Below are 18,537 nucleotides of genomic sequence, written 5' to 3'. Positions count from 1 at the left end.
GATACTCAATCTACTGAGCCACACTGGCTGGGCACTAAGAGTATTTTTTATTAAGATTTTCCCCAGATAAAAAAACTAAATGAGTGTACTTAAAAATATTATTGTGCCACGGATAGCTTTCTTTAGGGATAACAATGTGTAAAAACACTGCCCTTTCATCTTCACCATTGTACAGACTGTAAAATATGTAAATACACTTAATTTGGAGAAGATATAATTTTTTTATTATAGGAAAATTATGTAACTTATAAAACATTTCATATAGTCTAATATAATAATGCAAAGCAGCATATCAACTAACCTAAATAATTTTTCGTATTACTATACAAAGTATCATTCATTTAGCATACTACAGTAAAAATATAAAAATTGAGAGCCAATCTCTAGAGTTTTAAAACAATTCTTGATCCTTCACCTTTACCAATAAACTGAATATAAATGTAAAATCTTTCTTAGCACATCACCATTTCTTAGGTCCTAACTCCAGTCAATCGCCAACATCTGTTAATAGTACTAACTTGAATATTTCAAAGCCCCTAACTTAATTCCATCTCCAATGCTACTGCTCTAATTAAAATATCGTCATCTCCCACTTGGACTAGTATAAAGGCCTCTTATCTATTCTCCCTCCTTTCTCTATTGACTTCTTCCACTATAATCTCTACAGTCAGAGATAACTTCATAATAAAATTCCAATCTTATTAAGTCATTCTCCTGCTAAAATCCCTTCAGTCACTATCCAATGCTCTTAGATAAAAGACCAAAATCTTTAATGTGGCTTACAAAAGTAGATTTGAAGCATTTTTAATTATGATCTCTAAAGTAATATTTTATATTATGATCCATTACTTACAGGGATGTGTGTATGTACATGTGCATTTTTTGTTATTTAAGTCAGTCTGAAGTTTGAAAAGCAATGGCTATAAGATACTACAAAATCTGATTTCTAAGTATCTCTTCAAACAATCACGCATCTCTCTCTCTTTTTTTCATTCTATAAAGAGGAACAGAGAGAGACATCGATTGGTTGCCTCCCGCACATGCCCTGACCAGGGATGAACCCGCAACCTGGGTATGTACCCTGACCGGGAATCAAACCCACCACCCTTTGGTGCATGGGACAATGCTCCAACCAACTGAGACCCACAGGCCAGGGCTCTCTCCTCCTTGAATTCAATTCAAGCTCGTGCCATTCCCAGTATCTACAATGGGCTTTCCTCTCTTTGCAGGCATAGTTCTCAACCTTCATGTCTCAGCTTTAATGTCAATTCCTCAGCTAAACCTCCCCTAACCCACAGTCTAGGCTAGGTCTTTCTGTTACTTAAATACATTTATAACAACTGTACTTCTGTAACTCAAATAATCACCTGTCTGTCTTTTTCATTAGACTATAGTTTCTCTTAAAGCCTGGATAACATGTGACTTTTTCCCTACCATATTCCCTGCACTAGTAAAGTACCTAGCAAGAACTCAGTAAATATTTATTAAATAAATGACCAAAGATAAGAACACTACAGAAAAGGTAATTTCTGACTTGTTTCATTTGTTATATATAATAATACAACATGAATACTATTTCATCCCTTCACTTAGTAAATGACAGTACTATCACCACTGTCCACAATTTCTGAAGTCTATTCTAATGGTTAAATTTTAGTCATTTGATCCTAAGTTGGTAAGTTCAGATCTTATATAATACAATTGATTCTAGATAGTAAAAATAAAGTACACAATAGTATCAAATTACACATCAACACTGAAGAACACGCACACAAAAATGTGCTATTCCTCAAAGGTGTTTCACCACCAATACTGGGAAAACAAAAACCTACTTAAATTACAAATACCAGTAATCCCCTTGTGAAAGCAACATTTTGGGAAGAAAAATTTCCATTTACCTATGCAAATTTTGCAGTTAAGATCAAAAAGATGTTGTCTGTGTTGACTAGTGGTATCTTTAGACATGGAGTCAATCTCTTCTTTTTGTTTTTCAGACCCTTCAGTCTTCTCCAACAACTTACTACCTGTAGGTTCCTAACAAAAGTTATAGTAAAAATTAGTTTTAGCAGACAAAATTTGACCTCAATTATTAAAATCAATTTATAATTCATACTAACATTTTTCTAAAATGAAATTGTTAAATTTAAAGGATGTTTTTCCCTATTTCTTTAAATAATAAATGTTTAGATATCAATTGACTTAAAATAGAGCAAAACTTATACATTCCTCTTTCTTCAAGGTGTCTAACAAGATTCCATGTAATTTCCTCATTGATACTTAATAAGAAGCTGCACCTACAACCTGCTCTCAACCTACAACCTGCATAAGAAGCACATACAGATTTCAAGGCCTACTAAGGAATTCAGTAAGTCATGAAAACCCCAGGAATATACATTTTAATAAGAGCTTAACAGATGCCCATGATGCAGTCTGCACACTACATACAGGGAAACAATACTTTAAATACTCCCAGAAAACCATTCAACCAAAAAAAAAAAAATTGGCTACTTTAAAATATATACATTTTTTAAAAATTCTTCTTTCTACTTTAAGAACATTAGGCAAATAAACCTTTTCTGAATCTGTATGCTTTGAGCACTATTTTTATTATCTTTACCTGAATCTCCATAGCTGCTTCCTGTTCTTTCATTGGAGCATCACTCTCAATTTCTATTTCACCTTTATGAGTTATTTTTGTGATTGGTCGTCTTTCCACTTCTCTCTGCTCTTTTTCAATCATCTCTATGGTCTAACAAGAAACATTTAAAAAAAATGTTTCAAAATTAAAAATATATATTTCCAAATGTAGTTTTAAATAGATCAGAGCTTACTTAAAAATAAAAACATCACAGGTGATTTGGAATCTTTAAGTAGTCTCTCACACAAACATATCCTGAGTACCCACATATGCCAGAGAAGGTTTTAAATGCTGGGGTTATAAAAATCAGACCCCATGCCTCAGCCTTAAGAAGCTCACAAGCACATTAACTGGAGGCCAATGAAATATAATGTAATTTGCAAAGTAATAAAACATAATATTTATATTTTAAATCTGCCTTCTAATTTAGTCTTTTTGCAACTGCCACAAGGAAATGAAAACTAACTTCCACTTAGATCCCTAACCTGAAGTTCATTAACATCCCCCAAATTATCAAGTAGTCCCTATCAGTTGTCTCCTAATCTAGCATATTTTGTGATTGGTATGATAATTCATAGTTGAACAAGCTCAGTGATAAAACATAATAAGTGCAGCAAGAACTAGTAAAAGGTAGCTGGGAGTGGAATAGGTTAAGATAGGTGAAGATGTGTCTGGTCATTTGTCTGGCCTTAAATACAAATCATCCTTTAAAGAAAGAAATCAGGACATGGCTTAAAGATAAAACAAGCTGGTCTCCACTGCAGATGATCCTTGCAGCCACAGTTTCAAAGACAGGCATATGTGCGTATTTGGGATATGGAAAATAAGAAGAGGAGGAGATATTATCTTCAAAAGTAAAAAAAAAATAAAATAAAAACAGGAGAAATTACACAGGGTGAAGTAAGAAGTGTGTAAATAAGCACAATATATATATCAAATCAAGGTCTCTGGCACTTCAAACTAGATTTGACAGAAGACCTACTTAGAGGTTTAATACCTAAGATGCAGGTAACTATCATGGAGAAAAGAATCAGGTAAATCATGTAGAGTTAATATGAACTATAGGTAACCAGTATTTTCTGTAATAAAATAGTAGATGATGTGGCTACCTCACTGTCCAATACTCAAATCACATACTCACTTAAATCTTTAAAGGTATTTCAAGTTCACAACCTCCAACTGAAAACCTTTGGGATCAGTGACTTTCAGATTTTTTTTAGCTTTAAAAATGCAAAATGGTGCACATATTATTTATGTTACATAACACTCCAATTAGGTCTGGGGCAGTGCTACTTAATTAAATACACATTTCTCTGAATATAAACATTCAGACATGACATTTCAGGTGAGGTTTTATGTTACAGAAAAAACATTTTTCAGAGCTTTTGGCATTTGAAACTTTGAATGGGGGATTAAAAACCTGCATTTTCATTCTGATTTAATCTGGCTCTATAAATTGTAGATATTCACAAACTGGGCTTTTCAAACTGGGCTTCTGAAAAATGCAGATGTAATTAAGATAAGATGCATCTATTTTCCTATCCTTCTGATTTACAAATTATATAACAAAACACAAAGTATTTATGGAACCTGATAACTTGAGAAAATGGGGAAAAAAGCAGCAGAGATCAGGAAAAACAAAAGATAGAATTTAAGAACAAGGTTAAGGGAGGTAAGTTACTAGAAGGCTTAAAAAACATAGGCTTTAATAGACTCAAACACATATTCATAAATAATCTTACATGTCTGTTTTCTCTTCGTCTCCAAGCAGCTAACTCTTTAGAAGCTAGTTCTTCTGGACTCATTCTTATAAGATGATCAGGGGTTACTTCTCCTTTCAGTACTTTTTTAAATAATATCTGGAAGTATTTAAAAATTGGAAGGGGAGAAAAATATTTTCAAAAGAAAGAAAAGCTGCTATACAGAAATGTGTAATAAATAAAGGTGCAATTTTGAAAACTCATTTACAAATGTTTTATAATTCACATATTGCCTACTATAAGAAAAATAAATGACAATCTTGAGCCTAGGCAGCAAAATATACATTTCATATAAACATCAGCACATGATGGGGAAGCATGTACACTGGAACTACTACAGCATCTATCCCAAAGTTGTACTGTCTTCCCGAGGACACAATGTCATAACAAAGTATTGCATAAAAAAATAAAATAAAAAAATAAAAATAAAAATTTAGTAAATATGATGTCTTTCATATTTTATAAAACAGATTTCATATGTTTAAATCCTAACAGGCTTTGAGGAACTCCAGAGCAAAGAACCAATGGCAAGAAAGAAACCTAAAGAAAATATTTTCTTACTGAAGAAAAGCTTCCAGATTATATTATTCAAGAAGTAACTGATCCCCCCTGGACCATAATGGCAGATTGTACACTGTACAATTCTCTTAAGTAGTTGTTAGAATACTTCAAAAATACTTAAATCACATACTATAGCAAATATACTTATACAACTTGACAAACTGCTATCACTTAGGTGAAAATCTTGCAAACGTTAAGCAAATATGCAAGGTGTTTGCATCTCTCTTAAGTCACAAACAAGAAATCCCAGGAAAGATGAACTCCACTGCTAATAGATATTTAGAACTAAAGTCATATTTAACCTAATAAAAATGTCTTTAAATAGTTTTGTTTTTTTTATCTAAATGCAATTTATTTTAAGGAATGTAGTTATTTTCAGATTTAAATCTGAAGTGTTAATATAGTATCAATTTTAGCTTAATAGTTTTATAAAAATACATATGAATTATTTTCTTTTTCATTTTCTTTTTTTTTCAATTTATCTTTATTGGTGAAAGTATTACAGGTGTCCCTCCTTTTTCCCCATTGACATGATTATCCCTGCTCTTGCCCCCCGATATTTTTTTTAACAAACTAGATTAAACAGGGCCATAAAGGAAAGAAAATTCACATAAATCAAATTAAGACAGATTTAGTATTTTATATTTTAATAGACTCATCCTATAATACTAGTCACCATTAAGCAGAACTCAATTCAGTAGCAAAAGACTATTCAAATTACATGGTCTCACTCCAATAAATTATAAATCTACTATACTACAATCTTAAATCCCTGTGTATTCAGAAAAGTAGGAAGTATAAAAATCTATGAACATGAACAAAACACACTTACATTGTTTTTAGGATCTTTCAGGTTAAACATCAAACTTCTATATTTGTTCTTATATTTAGCATCTGTGTCCCGAAAAAAAGAGAAAAGCTCTTTTTCAATTTTTGTGGCAACTTTTGATGCCTTTTCCTCTGGTACCTTCAAATTTGAGTCTGTAAGTCTTAAAATTAGAATAATTCAATTATTTTTCAAATACATGAAGCATATGTTACTCAATCTTCTGCAATAATAGTGTGTGTTACCTTTTCATCAGAATGTCTTTGAGAGAGTGTCTGACACTCTGTCTGATCTGATCTGCAGAGGGCTTGGCAGCAGGAGCAGCAGGAGGGTGCGCATTGGGCACTCCTTTCTCCACTTTCTTCTTCTTTATCTCTTGCTTCTCATGTGCACCTAATTTAAATAAATATCAAAGCCCATTACACTGTTTCTAAAAACATATTTTTCTTTTAACATGATATACATTTATAAACAAAATTCACTAATTAAAAATCACTACTTATTACTAATTACTCCATATTGAAATATTCTTCAAATTCTAAATCTATACATGGTGATGGATGTTACCTAGACTTACTGTGGTGGTCACTTCATAATATATAGAAATAGCAAATCATTATGCTGTACACCTAAAACTAAGATAATGCTATATGTCAGTTATACCTCAATTTAAAAAAAATCCTGAAATAAATTTTAATTAGAAATTAAGTGGCTAAAACATGGCTCTAAAGCTAAAAAACTATATCCTTTTTTCCATTTTAGAAAGTGGTTTTAAAAGCTAGTTACTTTTCACATATATACATAAATTAACTTTTAAGAAATTATTTTGAAAATTTGCCCTGAACTTATTAACTGAGCAAATAATTTAATGATTTTACTACCACAAAATTCATGAATCGCCTCTGGTTCTAAAATAATTGTGCTTGCCTGACCAGTATGTCTCAGGGGATTGAGCATCGGCCCAGGGACTGAGAGGTACTGGATCAATTCCCAGTCAAGGCACATGCCTGGGTTGCAGGCTCGATCCCTTGTAGGAGGCATGCAGGAGGCAACTGATGGATGTATCTCTCTCACATTGATGTTTCTATCTCTCTCTCTCCCTTCCTATCGATCTAAAAAAAAATCAATAAAAACACATTTTAAAAACAAACAAAAAAATAACTGTGCCTGATTGATACTGTAATTTGAATGTTAAGCTTTTCAAATGATTTTCCAATCCATTGTTACTAATTCATGTGTATCTCCAAAATCTCAATGTCAAAGACGCCACTACTCTGGCCTCCTATCATACCCAACTTATTTATTCTAGAATTCCCTCATTCCAACAATTCTTAGATCTATAACCTTTTTTTTTATCCTCATCCGAGGACAGTTTTCCATTTTTTGTTCAGATAAAAGCGGGAGGGAGAGAGAGAAACATCGACGTGAAAGGGGCACATTGAGTGGCTGCCACTCACACAACCCAACCAGAGCCAGGGGAAAACTGCAAGGGAGGTATGTGCCCTTAGCGGGAACCGAATCCGAGCCTCTCTGGACCTCAGGCCGACGCTCTAACCGCTGAACCAAACTGGTCAGGGCTAGATCTATAATTTTTACCCTTCATGTCCTCACTTTCTGGCATAACCAACTTTGATTAGATAGTCCAACACTATTACCATGCCCTTGCATACTTAATATACCCTTATTCTCTCTCCTTTAAACATCTTCATTGGCAAAATCACAACCACAGTGAAAGCCAACTTCAATCCTTCACCCAAATAGCCTACAAACAGTTGAAGATAACTGGAGAAAAATAAGCACTGGTGTGGACAGTTCTCAATTTAAATTTATATACCACAAATCTCAAGTAACACAATCTGCTGCCCTAACTAACCCTATTAAAAATTCCTAAAAAATTTGCTCTCCCACTATCCAAAACGTCTATTTTACACATTTTCTCCTCCCTTCTCAAACCAACAATCCCTTCTTTCCCAACTTCAATCTCATTTGATTTTCTCACTTCATATTTTTACTGAGAAAACAGAAAATGTCAGCTATCACATCTTCCCATCGTTAAATCAATCTGCACTTCTCATCCCTATCACATACAATCTTCCTTTTCCATGACCTAACCCTTCTTTGTGGGTCCCACCCCCTCATCTTATGGATATCTTAACCTCATCTAAAACATAATCTCTCTTGTATCACCAAATTCTCTCTCTCTACTGGATCATTCCCATTCATCTTTTAAACATGCTAAATCTCCTTTTTAAATAAAGCCCTAGATCCCACATCCACTTCTAGTTAATCACACCATTTCTGTTCCCTTTAACAGCAAAATTCCTTGGAAGAGTTATCTGTAATCAATACCTTGTTCTTCACTTTCCATTCTTTGATAAGCCACTACAATTGGCTTTTGTTCCCAACATTCCACCAAAATCATTCTAGTCAAGGTCACCAATAATCTCTATTTCACAAAATCACACACTTTTAACAATCTGTGTTAATCTTATTAGATGTCCAGACCAGACAGCATTTGACACAACTGATCATTTGTGGAACTTCAGCTGGCTTCCAGGCCACCATGGTCTCCTACTTCCCTTACCTCACTCAGGCCTTCTCTCTCTTCTTCCCAACTTCTAAATGCTGATGTGCTCCAAGGCTCTGCTTCTGCTTCTTCATTACTGAACTCTATCTGTAGCTGTTTATATCTAAGTTTGTAACTTTAAATTACTATGTACTGATAAATCTGAAATGTATATACCATCCCCCAAAATCTTCTCTAAGCTTGATTCTCATCAGCCAAAGGTTTATTCAAACATCTGCACCGGCATGTCCAATAGGCATCTCAAGTTAAAAATGCCCAAAACATAATTTTCCAATATTCCTCAAATTTTCTTATCTTTCTCATTTAAGTAAATAGCATTAACATTTACCTAATCATCTACTAAGACTCTCTTTCCTTCACCTACCTATTGCTAATCCATCAGTGAGTTCTGCCAACTCTACCATAAAATATATCTGAATCTGACCACTTCTCACTACCTACATTTTACTTCTGTTCCAAGCTACCACCATTTCTTTCCTTGGATACTGCTAATAGACTCCTAAATGGTCTACCCTCCTTCTCTCCTATTCTCCACTTGTAGTCCAATCTCCACAGAAAAATCATAGTAATCCATCATTCCCTTGCACAAAATCCTCTAATGTTTTCCCATGATATTCATGATAAAATATAAACTGTCATGGCCTCAAAGTGCCTACACAACTATCTCTGAATTCTTCTTCTATGACCATTCGATCCCACACACATTACACCTTCCAATCACTCTACAGTGGCCTCCTCAAATCCCAAGCTTGTTTCTACCTCAAAACCTTCAGACTGACTCTGCCATCTACCTAGTCCTTCCTCCAAATAACCGCACACCCTTCAAATCCCACCTTACAAGTTACCTCCTCCATTCTAAAACAAGCTCTCACCATTCTCAACTGTGACTCTATGCCATCACTCTACTTTTTCTTCATAGTATCTGAAGTCTGTAAACTAGCATACCATTTTCTTATCTGTCAGCTTACTGTTTGTCTTCTCCCATTGGTATTTAAGTGCCATGAGGACAGAAGCCTTATCTTAAATTCATTAATACTACCCCAGGTTTTGGAGTAATGGTTTTTAATTTTAAGTAAGGTTAACCACCAAAACTATTTTTATTAACATTAAAATGTTAAAATTTAAAAATTTCCCTAAATATACTAATTGATAATATATGAAATAAAATATAAATACATTAGAATATAATAATTTTTATTAATCTTACTACCTGGTTTTGAAGCTTTTTCTCCTGTGCAAATAACAGTTGTAGAATCTTTTATTTTTTCACTTTTTTCTTCTGAGGATCTCCGAGGTAAAACTGGTTGTCCCATCTTTCGAAGAGGAGCTAGCTGCCATTTTTTCATTTCACTATCTCTACAGTCTGATAAGTTTTTGCCTTCACCAGATTCCTGGAAAAAACAGTATTTAATTTGTTAGAATTAAAACTACTATACTATTTTTTTTTTTTTATCCTCACCCGAGGACATTTCTCCCATTTTTTTGTTCAGGTAGAGTGGGAGGGAGAGAGAGGAACAGAGAGAGAGAGAGAGAGAAACATCGATGTGAAAGGAACACATCGAGTGGCTGCCACCCGCACGACCGACCAGGGCCAGGGACAAACTGCAACCGAGGTACGCGCCCTTAGCGGGAACCGAACCCGGGTCTCTCGGGACCGCAGGTCGACGCTCTAACCGCTGAGCCAAACCGGCCAGGGCAAAACTACTATACTATTTTTTAACATAAAGCAAGCCTCAAGAGATGTAGATGAACAAAATTAAACCTAATTAGTACTACAACCTATTACAATAACAAACATATTCCATTCTTTAGCCCAGTAACTGTTTAAAGGGTTTAAAAATGTATAAAAGAACTGTCAATTAGCAAAAAGGAGAATCGTCCTTTCACTCAAAATCCATTTGTTAAACATTTATTTTCTACAGAACACGTAATAGGCTATTTAGTTGTTCTATATAAACAACTAAAAAATAGAGATCATGTTCCCGATGACAATATTGGAAAATTATATATAAGATAGTAAGAGTTCTCTTAGTTGGCTATGGATATGGGAAAAGGAGGCCGAAATAGGTATTTATATTTTTCAATATTTTCTTTAAAAAAATGAAGTTCTAGTCACCTATAATAAGTGTATCAGTTAAGTTCTCAGTATACCAATTGGCAATTTTAACACCCATAAGGTAGAACAACAGGACACCTGCTACACTTGTCCTAATATAATCCACAAAGAACTGGTAATGAAACTGCCATTCTGAGACCCTTGGGAAAAATTAATCACATCACACTAGTGTTTAAAAGACAGGGAAGAACACTGTGTATAAACATGCAACCATAGGCTTTAAGACACAGTAGATACAAAAACTGATTTTCTTGAGACTAGGAATCTTCTAATTATTTATTTTCTACCTCTCCAACTAGATTCACTTGAGAGTAGGAACATATTTTAATCAGTGCTATATACCCAAGTCTGGTACCAGGCTTGGCATACAGGAAAAATTCAATCAATGGTTTAACATAAAATCTAGGGATAACAAGTGATATTTAAAAAGCAGGTTTCATAAAATAAATCAGACAAGTCTAAACAAGATTGAACAATTCATCAAAAAGGAAATAGTAATCACTTGGATAGCACACACATTTACAAAATCAGACTAAACTCAGTTCTTTTTATGGAAAGGGGTTTCTCAAATCATTTATAATATTAAGTGTTTTTAAAATGTCTCTTTTGACAAGATGGAGACAACTCAAGCTAAATGACAAAACAATGAGGCATATTTCTAAATGGCCAAGCAATTGTTCCCAAGCGATAAGTAATAGTTAATGATAAACAGAAACTTTCTCAAGTTATGTTATAAATTCTTCTCAATGGAGCTTTCAGTTCAATTATTATCATTTACTTTGGTGCTAATCAGATCAACAGACAAAGCAACAGCATGTCAGAAGGACATAATATGATTCTCAAAAAGTCTTGGGGACAGAAAACTGAATATCACAAGGATTTGGCAAATGGGAACTTAATCCAGATTTGTCTAATCTACGGAGTGTGTGGAAGAACTGAGTTTGTAAGTAATAGAGATTTTGGAGAAAACATGCTTATGCTCTTAAATCTGAATGGTTGGAATAAAAGATTTACAAGGTTCCTTCCAACTCTACAATTAATGTCTTTAAGATTATTATATTTAACTCTCCATATATATTTATTGCCACTACATTTTCTAACACTGTATCTGTAAGAATAACAAATCAATTGAAAAAAATCAACAGTAATAAAAAGGCAGACAATGAAAATAAAGTTTAATCAGATAAAATGCTGTATCCCTTATTCATTGCTCCTGTAATTAACTAAATAACTGAAAATCTCTAATTAGAAAATAATTTTAGAAGGTAGTTAAAAATATAAGGATGAGGGAAAACTGACTACTTTAAAGAGTCCACTTTTAAAAAAAAAAAAAGATGAGGTGAGGGTTTTAATCAAACACTGGGACAAAGGTAAAACAAATTAAGATTACTTTTCCTTCAGAGAAAAACACTCTTCCACTTAAAAATAATAATGCCAAATGTAGTTTAAGGACTAGCAGACATTTATGGACCGAAAAGCTTTTTAAAGAAATTTTATCAGTAAGCACAATTTACACTTAACACTATAAGATCACACACACACATGTTCTACCACAGAAAATCCAAGTACCAAACTTGAGACTAGAACTAGCAAAACATAAAAATTGTAAGAAATAAGCTTTGTATGTTTTGAAGATGTCACTACCTGGTTCACTAAAATCACCAAATTATTTTAAGTAAAAATCCATCCATTTTAAAGAAAAGTAGATTTGAAAATGTACACTAGAATAAAACCTAATGAGAAATTTCAAATTCTAATGACCAGCCTAAACCAATTTCTTAAACAACAAAAGAATGTATTAGCAAGCTCACCCGTTTTAAAATTTTGACCTTGTGCTTCACTGTATCATCTAGATATTTGGTTTTGTCATTTGTTGATGTGTGCTTTGATAATCCAAGCTTCTCATATTCCATTGTTTTATCTTCACTATGGACTTCAACTTTAGCTTGGTTTTCTAAAATATCTGGATCTGCTACTTCAGTCTTTTTATCTTCTTCAGCACAACACTTCACACACACATATTCTTTGTCTTCCTCTCCCATTTGCTGTGCCTGAGAAAGACTTAACCCGACACAATCACCATGAAACCAGTCATCACATCTTCCACAGCCAACCATAAACCTGGAAGGAAAAAAAAAACACTCTAATTTGATACATTTTCTTAGAAACCAATGTCAAAATCCTAAATTAAATTTTCAATATTTGACTTTGGTATTTTGCATCGTTTCCATCTCTACCCATTTTATCAGTTCAACATGAAGCAAGTTTTCAAAAAGAATATTCAATGAAAATGAAACTCTTAATTAAGTCTAACTATTTCCCTTCTGGTATAAAGGTATAAATGAAAAGAATATTTAAAACAAACAAACCAAAAAAACCCCATAAGATGAAAGTAAAAACAACTGGCCTTAACAAAGTCCAGAATGACAATTTCTTCACTGATACTGGTGGGTAAGACCTGTGATAATTTGTGATCACAATCCATCAAAGTTACAAATACATTTACCACAGACCTGATTATCATACAATGGAGAAACATTTTATATGCCAAAAAGAAGAAACATAAAATGCAACTCAAAAACATATTGGGATATCTTAAATTGTTTCTTATTAACCATCTTAACTATATAACTATTCCAAGCTCAAAATATTTTGCTTCAGAGTGTGGCATTGATTTAGCTAAAAAATCTTAATGACTTCCTTACTACTGACCACGTACTTTAGCTTATAAACTTCTTCCAAAATAATGATCAATATTATATCTTAATGTGAAAATATTAATATTCAGAAGCTGACTTTTCAAAAAATTTCTAAACAATGCCCTTATAAAAGTTTTCCCTTTACTGCATTTTATCTAAGAATAACTTCACTATCCAATGAAAACATCCAGGGACATGAGATTTATGTCTCTAAAATTACATATCAGATAGATACACAGCAATTTGAGGGAGAAACTATCTTTTTTACATACTTTACAATCCACTGTTAGAAAAACTGCAAAGCTCAATTACATTTAACATTTTCATTTCTTCAGGTTAGTAACTCATGCTATGTTTGGAAATTTAAGATACGATTCAAGTAATATTTCTTAATGATTTAAAGACAGTGCTGATTTTGATGGTAAAAATAGTGATACTACCATGTGTCAAAACTTCTTTTAAAAACCTATGGTCCAATAGGAAGATGTTAAAGGTAAAAGAGTTATATGGCCAGCTCTCCCTACACATAACAGAGATCCTGTTGTAATATGGGAACTATAAAAATCATAAGAGCTTCAATTTTTATAGGGTATCTTGGAAAAAGTTATGCCAAATACCTCATTTCTCAATAGCAGCACTCTTCTTGTGTGGCTTTCTATTATGTGCCAAGCCACTGCTGTGCATTAAGGAAACTAGACTTCAAGTCTACAATTCACTATTCTTTATCCTGATAATGCGTGCTGGCTTTACCAGATTAAGCCATCATTTCCCCAATGATTCGGGGGGGGGGGGGGGGGATCTCATCCCTTACATAAAAACAAAACAACCAGCATGTTTTGGATTCACAACCCTAACATGTAAACTTTTAAACAATGTGTATTAGTTTGCAAATACAAATGGTTTCTCTAGGTGCGGAGAAATTTTAGATGGGTCCATGTTATAATGATACAGATCCTGCAGCCAACAGAAAAATAAAAGTTTGAAAACTACAGGTGCTTCAAAGTTCTATTTCACATTGCAAAGTCTTAAGAACTGCTATTTCTTGAAAGCAATGTCTGAAATGTTAAAAGAAAGCCAATAATGATTTTCCTTTATTTCCATTGTCAGAACTAATTATTTCTTCAAGACAAGTCTGAATATTTTCAATATGACACTACTTAAAAACCTACACATTATGACAGCTATACTTTTGCCTCAAATACAAAGTATCAATTTATAAAACACGTATTAAGAAATTTCAAATTTTTATTTAAAAAGAATAGCTTTATAATCATAAAGTTTTCCACCATGTCTCCTCAAATTTGAGAGGCTCTGAAAAACAAATCTCTAGTATACCATCTACAGATGTTTATTTTAAAAGTTCAGAGATTATATTAAAAAATGCAGTAAAATAAAATTGTGTAATCAAGAAAAAAATAACACTGGTAAAAAATAATTTGCACATATCCTGGGGGAAAAATAATTAACTTGAAAGTGAAACTGAATACCCAAAAACATATGAATCACTGCTAGGATTTACAATTTAGAAGTACTATGCACCTTATGAACCACATTTTTTTAATAATGTCCTATCACAAAGAGATTTTATATTTTTCCCCCTTTTATTTCTCATGGTAGGTGAGTATGGATCACACAGTTTACAGGATTACTCTCCCATTTTCTGCTGTCCTTGAACTTCTGATTACCAACATGTAAAATCACTTAAAAGACTACAACCTGGATGTTTACTCTTTCAATATGGAGTTTAGCTCTGGATTAAGTGGATCAAGTCAGCATAAATCACTTACACTGAAAAGTTTGGAAATATTTGTTTGTTCTCCTATTGTTATGTGTTCATACACAAATTTAAAATTAAAAAACTAAACAAGATCCATTGTAAGGTAATTAAAAACTAATTTAAAAATTCTAATCTTTTTCGAATAAGCCAGAATATATTCTTAGAAAATTTTCAACATTTTTCAAAGTAAACCAGAGGCAACATTGTGAACTCCTGTTCTATGCAAATTCATGTTACTAAATCACTGACAATGTAAATGCTACAATGTGGGGCCTCTGTACTGTTAAGTGTTTCCTTTAAATGTCAAATCTAGACCACATTACTGTGAATGTATACATACTCTTTTCTAAGATGAAAGGGTTAAATTCCACATAAACTTTGTCAATATTTTTGTCACCACCCACCTAATCTGCAGAGAAAAATACTTATCAAACTCTTAAAGTCCTGAAAAAAAGCCAGAATAATTTTCCTAGGCAAAAATTTCCTTCTCAGAATAAAAGGTTTCTTTGATTATAAAACTCTGAATCCCTTCTGCTATGTTTTTAAATCTCATCCAATAAACTAATCTTCTGTAACAAAGCAAGAAATTGTAATATAAAGATACAAACGTCTTCATAAGAGCTGGCCACTACAAGGTAGACATATGAAAAGAGACCTACTTGTTTCTTCCAAAATACTAACTGGTTTATTTTAAAAGTAATTCAAAAGTAACATTAATTTTTTTTTTAAATGAGTATTAGTCTGGTTTTCAAAATAATATGTATTTTGTCTGGCCAGTGTGACTCAGTGGTTGAGGATCAACCCATGCACCAACAGGCTGCTGGTTCAATTCCAGATCAGGACACATGCCCAGGTTGTGGGCCCAATCCCCAGTGGGGGGCATGCAGGAGGTGGCCAATTAATGTTCTCTCTCATCAATGTTTCTCTCTCTCCCTGTCACTCCCTCTCTCTCTAAAATCAATAAAGAAATAAAAAAAATTTTTTTAAATAATATGTATACTTTTGTTATAACACTGAATCAGGAAAGTAAATACAATTTTTAAAAAGTCAATGTGATATGTAAATGGTTAGAGTCGATACTTACTGTCTGTAGGACATATATAAGTTGCTTATGGTCAAATATTACATTTGGCCAAACCATAAACAAATTAAAAAATATAATTTCCATTGGAAGCATATAAAAGAAGCTAACCTCCACTGCAATACATGTAAAATGCTGAAGACATAAAATAGTTTTTATAGAAGCAAAGCTGTCACAAGTGCTTGAAAATATGTCATATTAACCAACAGCTTTCAGTGGGCTAGTGCATGACATAAAAAGATAGATCAAAACTATTTCCGGATATACCCCTCCTAACAAATTCATATTCTTACGTATGAATTAAAGTAAGAAAATTACACGCTACATGACAGGTGCATTCTGTGAGTAATCTCAATATATACAAGCACAGCGTATCATAGTAATAAAGGCAAGTTAATATGTAAAGAAAAAAAAAACAATGAATTATTTAGGGTTCTTTATTCACAAAATTGTAGTAATGGGTAATGGTGCTTCCAAAATTGACCATGTCCAATGTTATTATATATATATTCATGTAATTTACATAGGATGAACTCAAAATCCCTACATATCTAATATGCTATCATTTTCCAGACTGAAGCAAAGAAACTCTAGGTTTTATAGAGCAGATCCAAAAGGTGGCATTTGATTAAAAAAACAGTGGGATTTAACACTTAATCTTCACTTGAGAAAAATAAAAAAACAATGAATTATTTAGGGTTCTTTATTCACAAAATTGTAGTAATGGGTAATGATGCTTCCAAAATTGACCATGTCCAATGTTATTATATATATATTCATGTAATTTACATAGGATGAACTCAAAATCCCTACATATCTAATATGCTATCATTTTCCAGACTGAAGCAAAGAAACTCTAGGTTTATAGAGCAGATCCAAAAGGTGGCATTTGATTAAAAAAACAGTGGGATTTAACACTTAATCTTCACTTGAGAAAAATAACTGTTGATGTTGATAAAGTGAGTCATCATTTAAAAGCCCAAGCAACCTCCTGAGGACTGACCATCAGAATAGAACTTTATCTACCCTCCCCCCAAAAAAGCTACATAATAACATCCTTAACATAGCTTCCAACTCTATGCCAAAGTGTCATTTTAGAAACTCATTCACGTTAAGTAAGGCCCCTATTCCATTCCTCTGACCAGATGTCACTCTAATAATTTATATAGAATATTCCAGCAGAAAGAAAAGAGCTGGCATAAAAGAGCACTTAAATGAACCATCCAGCCATCAATTCTTTAAGGCCTGAAAATTTAGCAGGCCCACTTTAGAATATCTAATAAGGTGTTTTTAATTTAAAAAGTATAAAGAACACATAAGTGACAGCAAATGTAGCTCTATATTCAAACAAGTCACAATTTAAAAAAAACTGGAATATGTTGCTATAAAGTAACCACAGACACTAAAAACAGGCCACAGGCTGAATCACAAATGAAGAAATCTTTGACATGAACAAATTATTTTTTGCAGAACAGCCCCAAGACTTCCCACACTAATACCTCCCCACACTGAAATAATTATTACAACACACTGTACTAAATTGTCCCTACCTAAATAGTTTCATTTTTATGTAATCTGATAGTACTGGGAAAGTCATTATAACATTTACTTTCACAAGTAGAGAGAACATTACAATGTGCAAGTTATGATATTCTTTTATCGTATCGACGTTGATAGAAGTTCCAACAGCAATCTGAACACTTGAACAGGATAATCTTGTAGCTAGAATCTCCACTTCATATCTTGTTTTCCTTTCTTAAAAAGCTAGCAAATAAAATATATGGGCTAGGGCTGGGGGGTGGGAGGCAGTGCCATAAAACTATAAAACACTGGATCCTAATGAAAGAATGCCAAAGGACAGTGCTAAAATCGTTTCTTAAAAGATCAGAAGTCACAAGAAATCCTCCAAATCACTAAACGTTAAAAAAAAAAAAAAAATACATGTTTTCACTCCATTCCACGTTACATACAAAATTCACCTGGGTAATTTAACAGTTGTTTTAGCTATCAAATTTCACTCGAGGTCAAGTTTGATAGTTATGAAGTAATGGTATTAAGTTATAGTGTGCTTCATTTTCACACAACCCCCCAACAAAATCTTCAAAAGAAAAATAGAATTTCCATGATGACCTTCATACTTTATTACTAGTTTTTCTCAAGCCAAATAAAATATATACAGACCCAAAGCAGTGTAACAATTTTATGATTAGCATAAAGGTTTTTTCCCCCAGATGTAATGACTAAATTACACTAAGTGGTTACAATGACAAAACATTTCCATATATACCAGCTATTGGTCACGGTATACTTTTAAAAATATTCTAGGGTAACATATTTGTAAAATCAGTGGCTCCATTTTCTATCATTTATCCAGGATTGATAGTTATTTTGTTTCTGCAAAAGTCTTTGTATGTTAATTTCTTTCTATGAAAGCATTCACACTAATCCCACTGTAAAAAAGGAATTTCTCTTCAATGTACACATCACACATA

The 18,537-nt window shown here is 33.0% G+C and overlaps 1 protein-coding gene across 38 annotated transcripts in view; it reads right to left on the bottom strand.

Moving 5' to 3' along the window:
• The window catches only part of PHF3 (PHD finger protein 3), a 77,182-nt gene that overhangs the window by 9,941 nt on the left and 48,704 nt on the right, over positions 1–18,537 (bottom strand). For all 38 annotated transcript variants that reach the window (XM_036249122.1, XM_036249119.1, XM_036249088.1 and 35 more), the window contains 7 exons: positions 12,300–12,609; positions 9,583–9,763; positions 6,031–6,178; positions 5,792–5,948; positions 4,381–4,497; positions 2,618–2,749; positions 1,899–2,034 (listed from right to left, as the gene is read on the bottom strand). In XM_036249122.1, coding sequence (XP_036105015.1) covers positions 1,899–2,034; positions 2,618–2,749; positions 4,381–4,497; positions 5,792–5,948; positions 6,031–6,178; positions 9,583–9,763; positions 12,300–12,609 — 1,181 coding nt within the window. The remainder of the gene's footprint in view (positions 1–1,898; positions 2,035–2,617; positions 2,750–4,380; positions 4,498–5,791; positions 5,949–6,030; positions 6,179–9,582; positions 9,764–12,299; positions 12,610–18,537) is intronic.

This window comes from Molossus molossus, unplaced genomic scaffold (assembly GCF_014108415.1).
Source record: "Molossus molossus isolate mMolMol1 unplaced genomic scaffold, mMolMol1.p scaffold_m16_p_8, whole genome shotgun sequence".
NCBI lineage: Eukaryota > Metazoa > Chordata > Mammalia > Chiroptera > Molossidae > Molossus > Molossus molossus.
The sequence above is the reverse complement of the archived record's forward strand: the minus strand, read 5'-3'. Positions and strand labels throughout refer to the sequence as shown.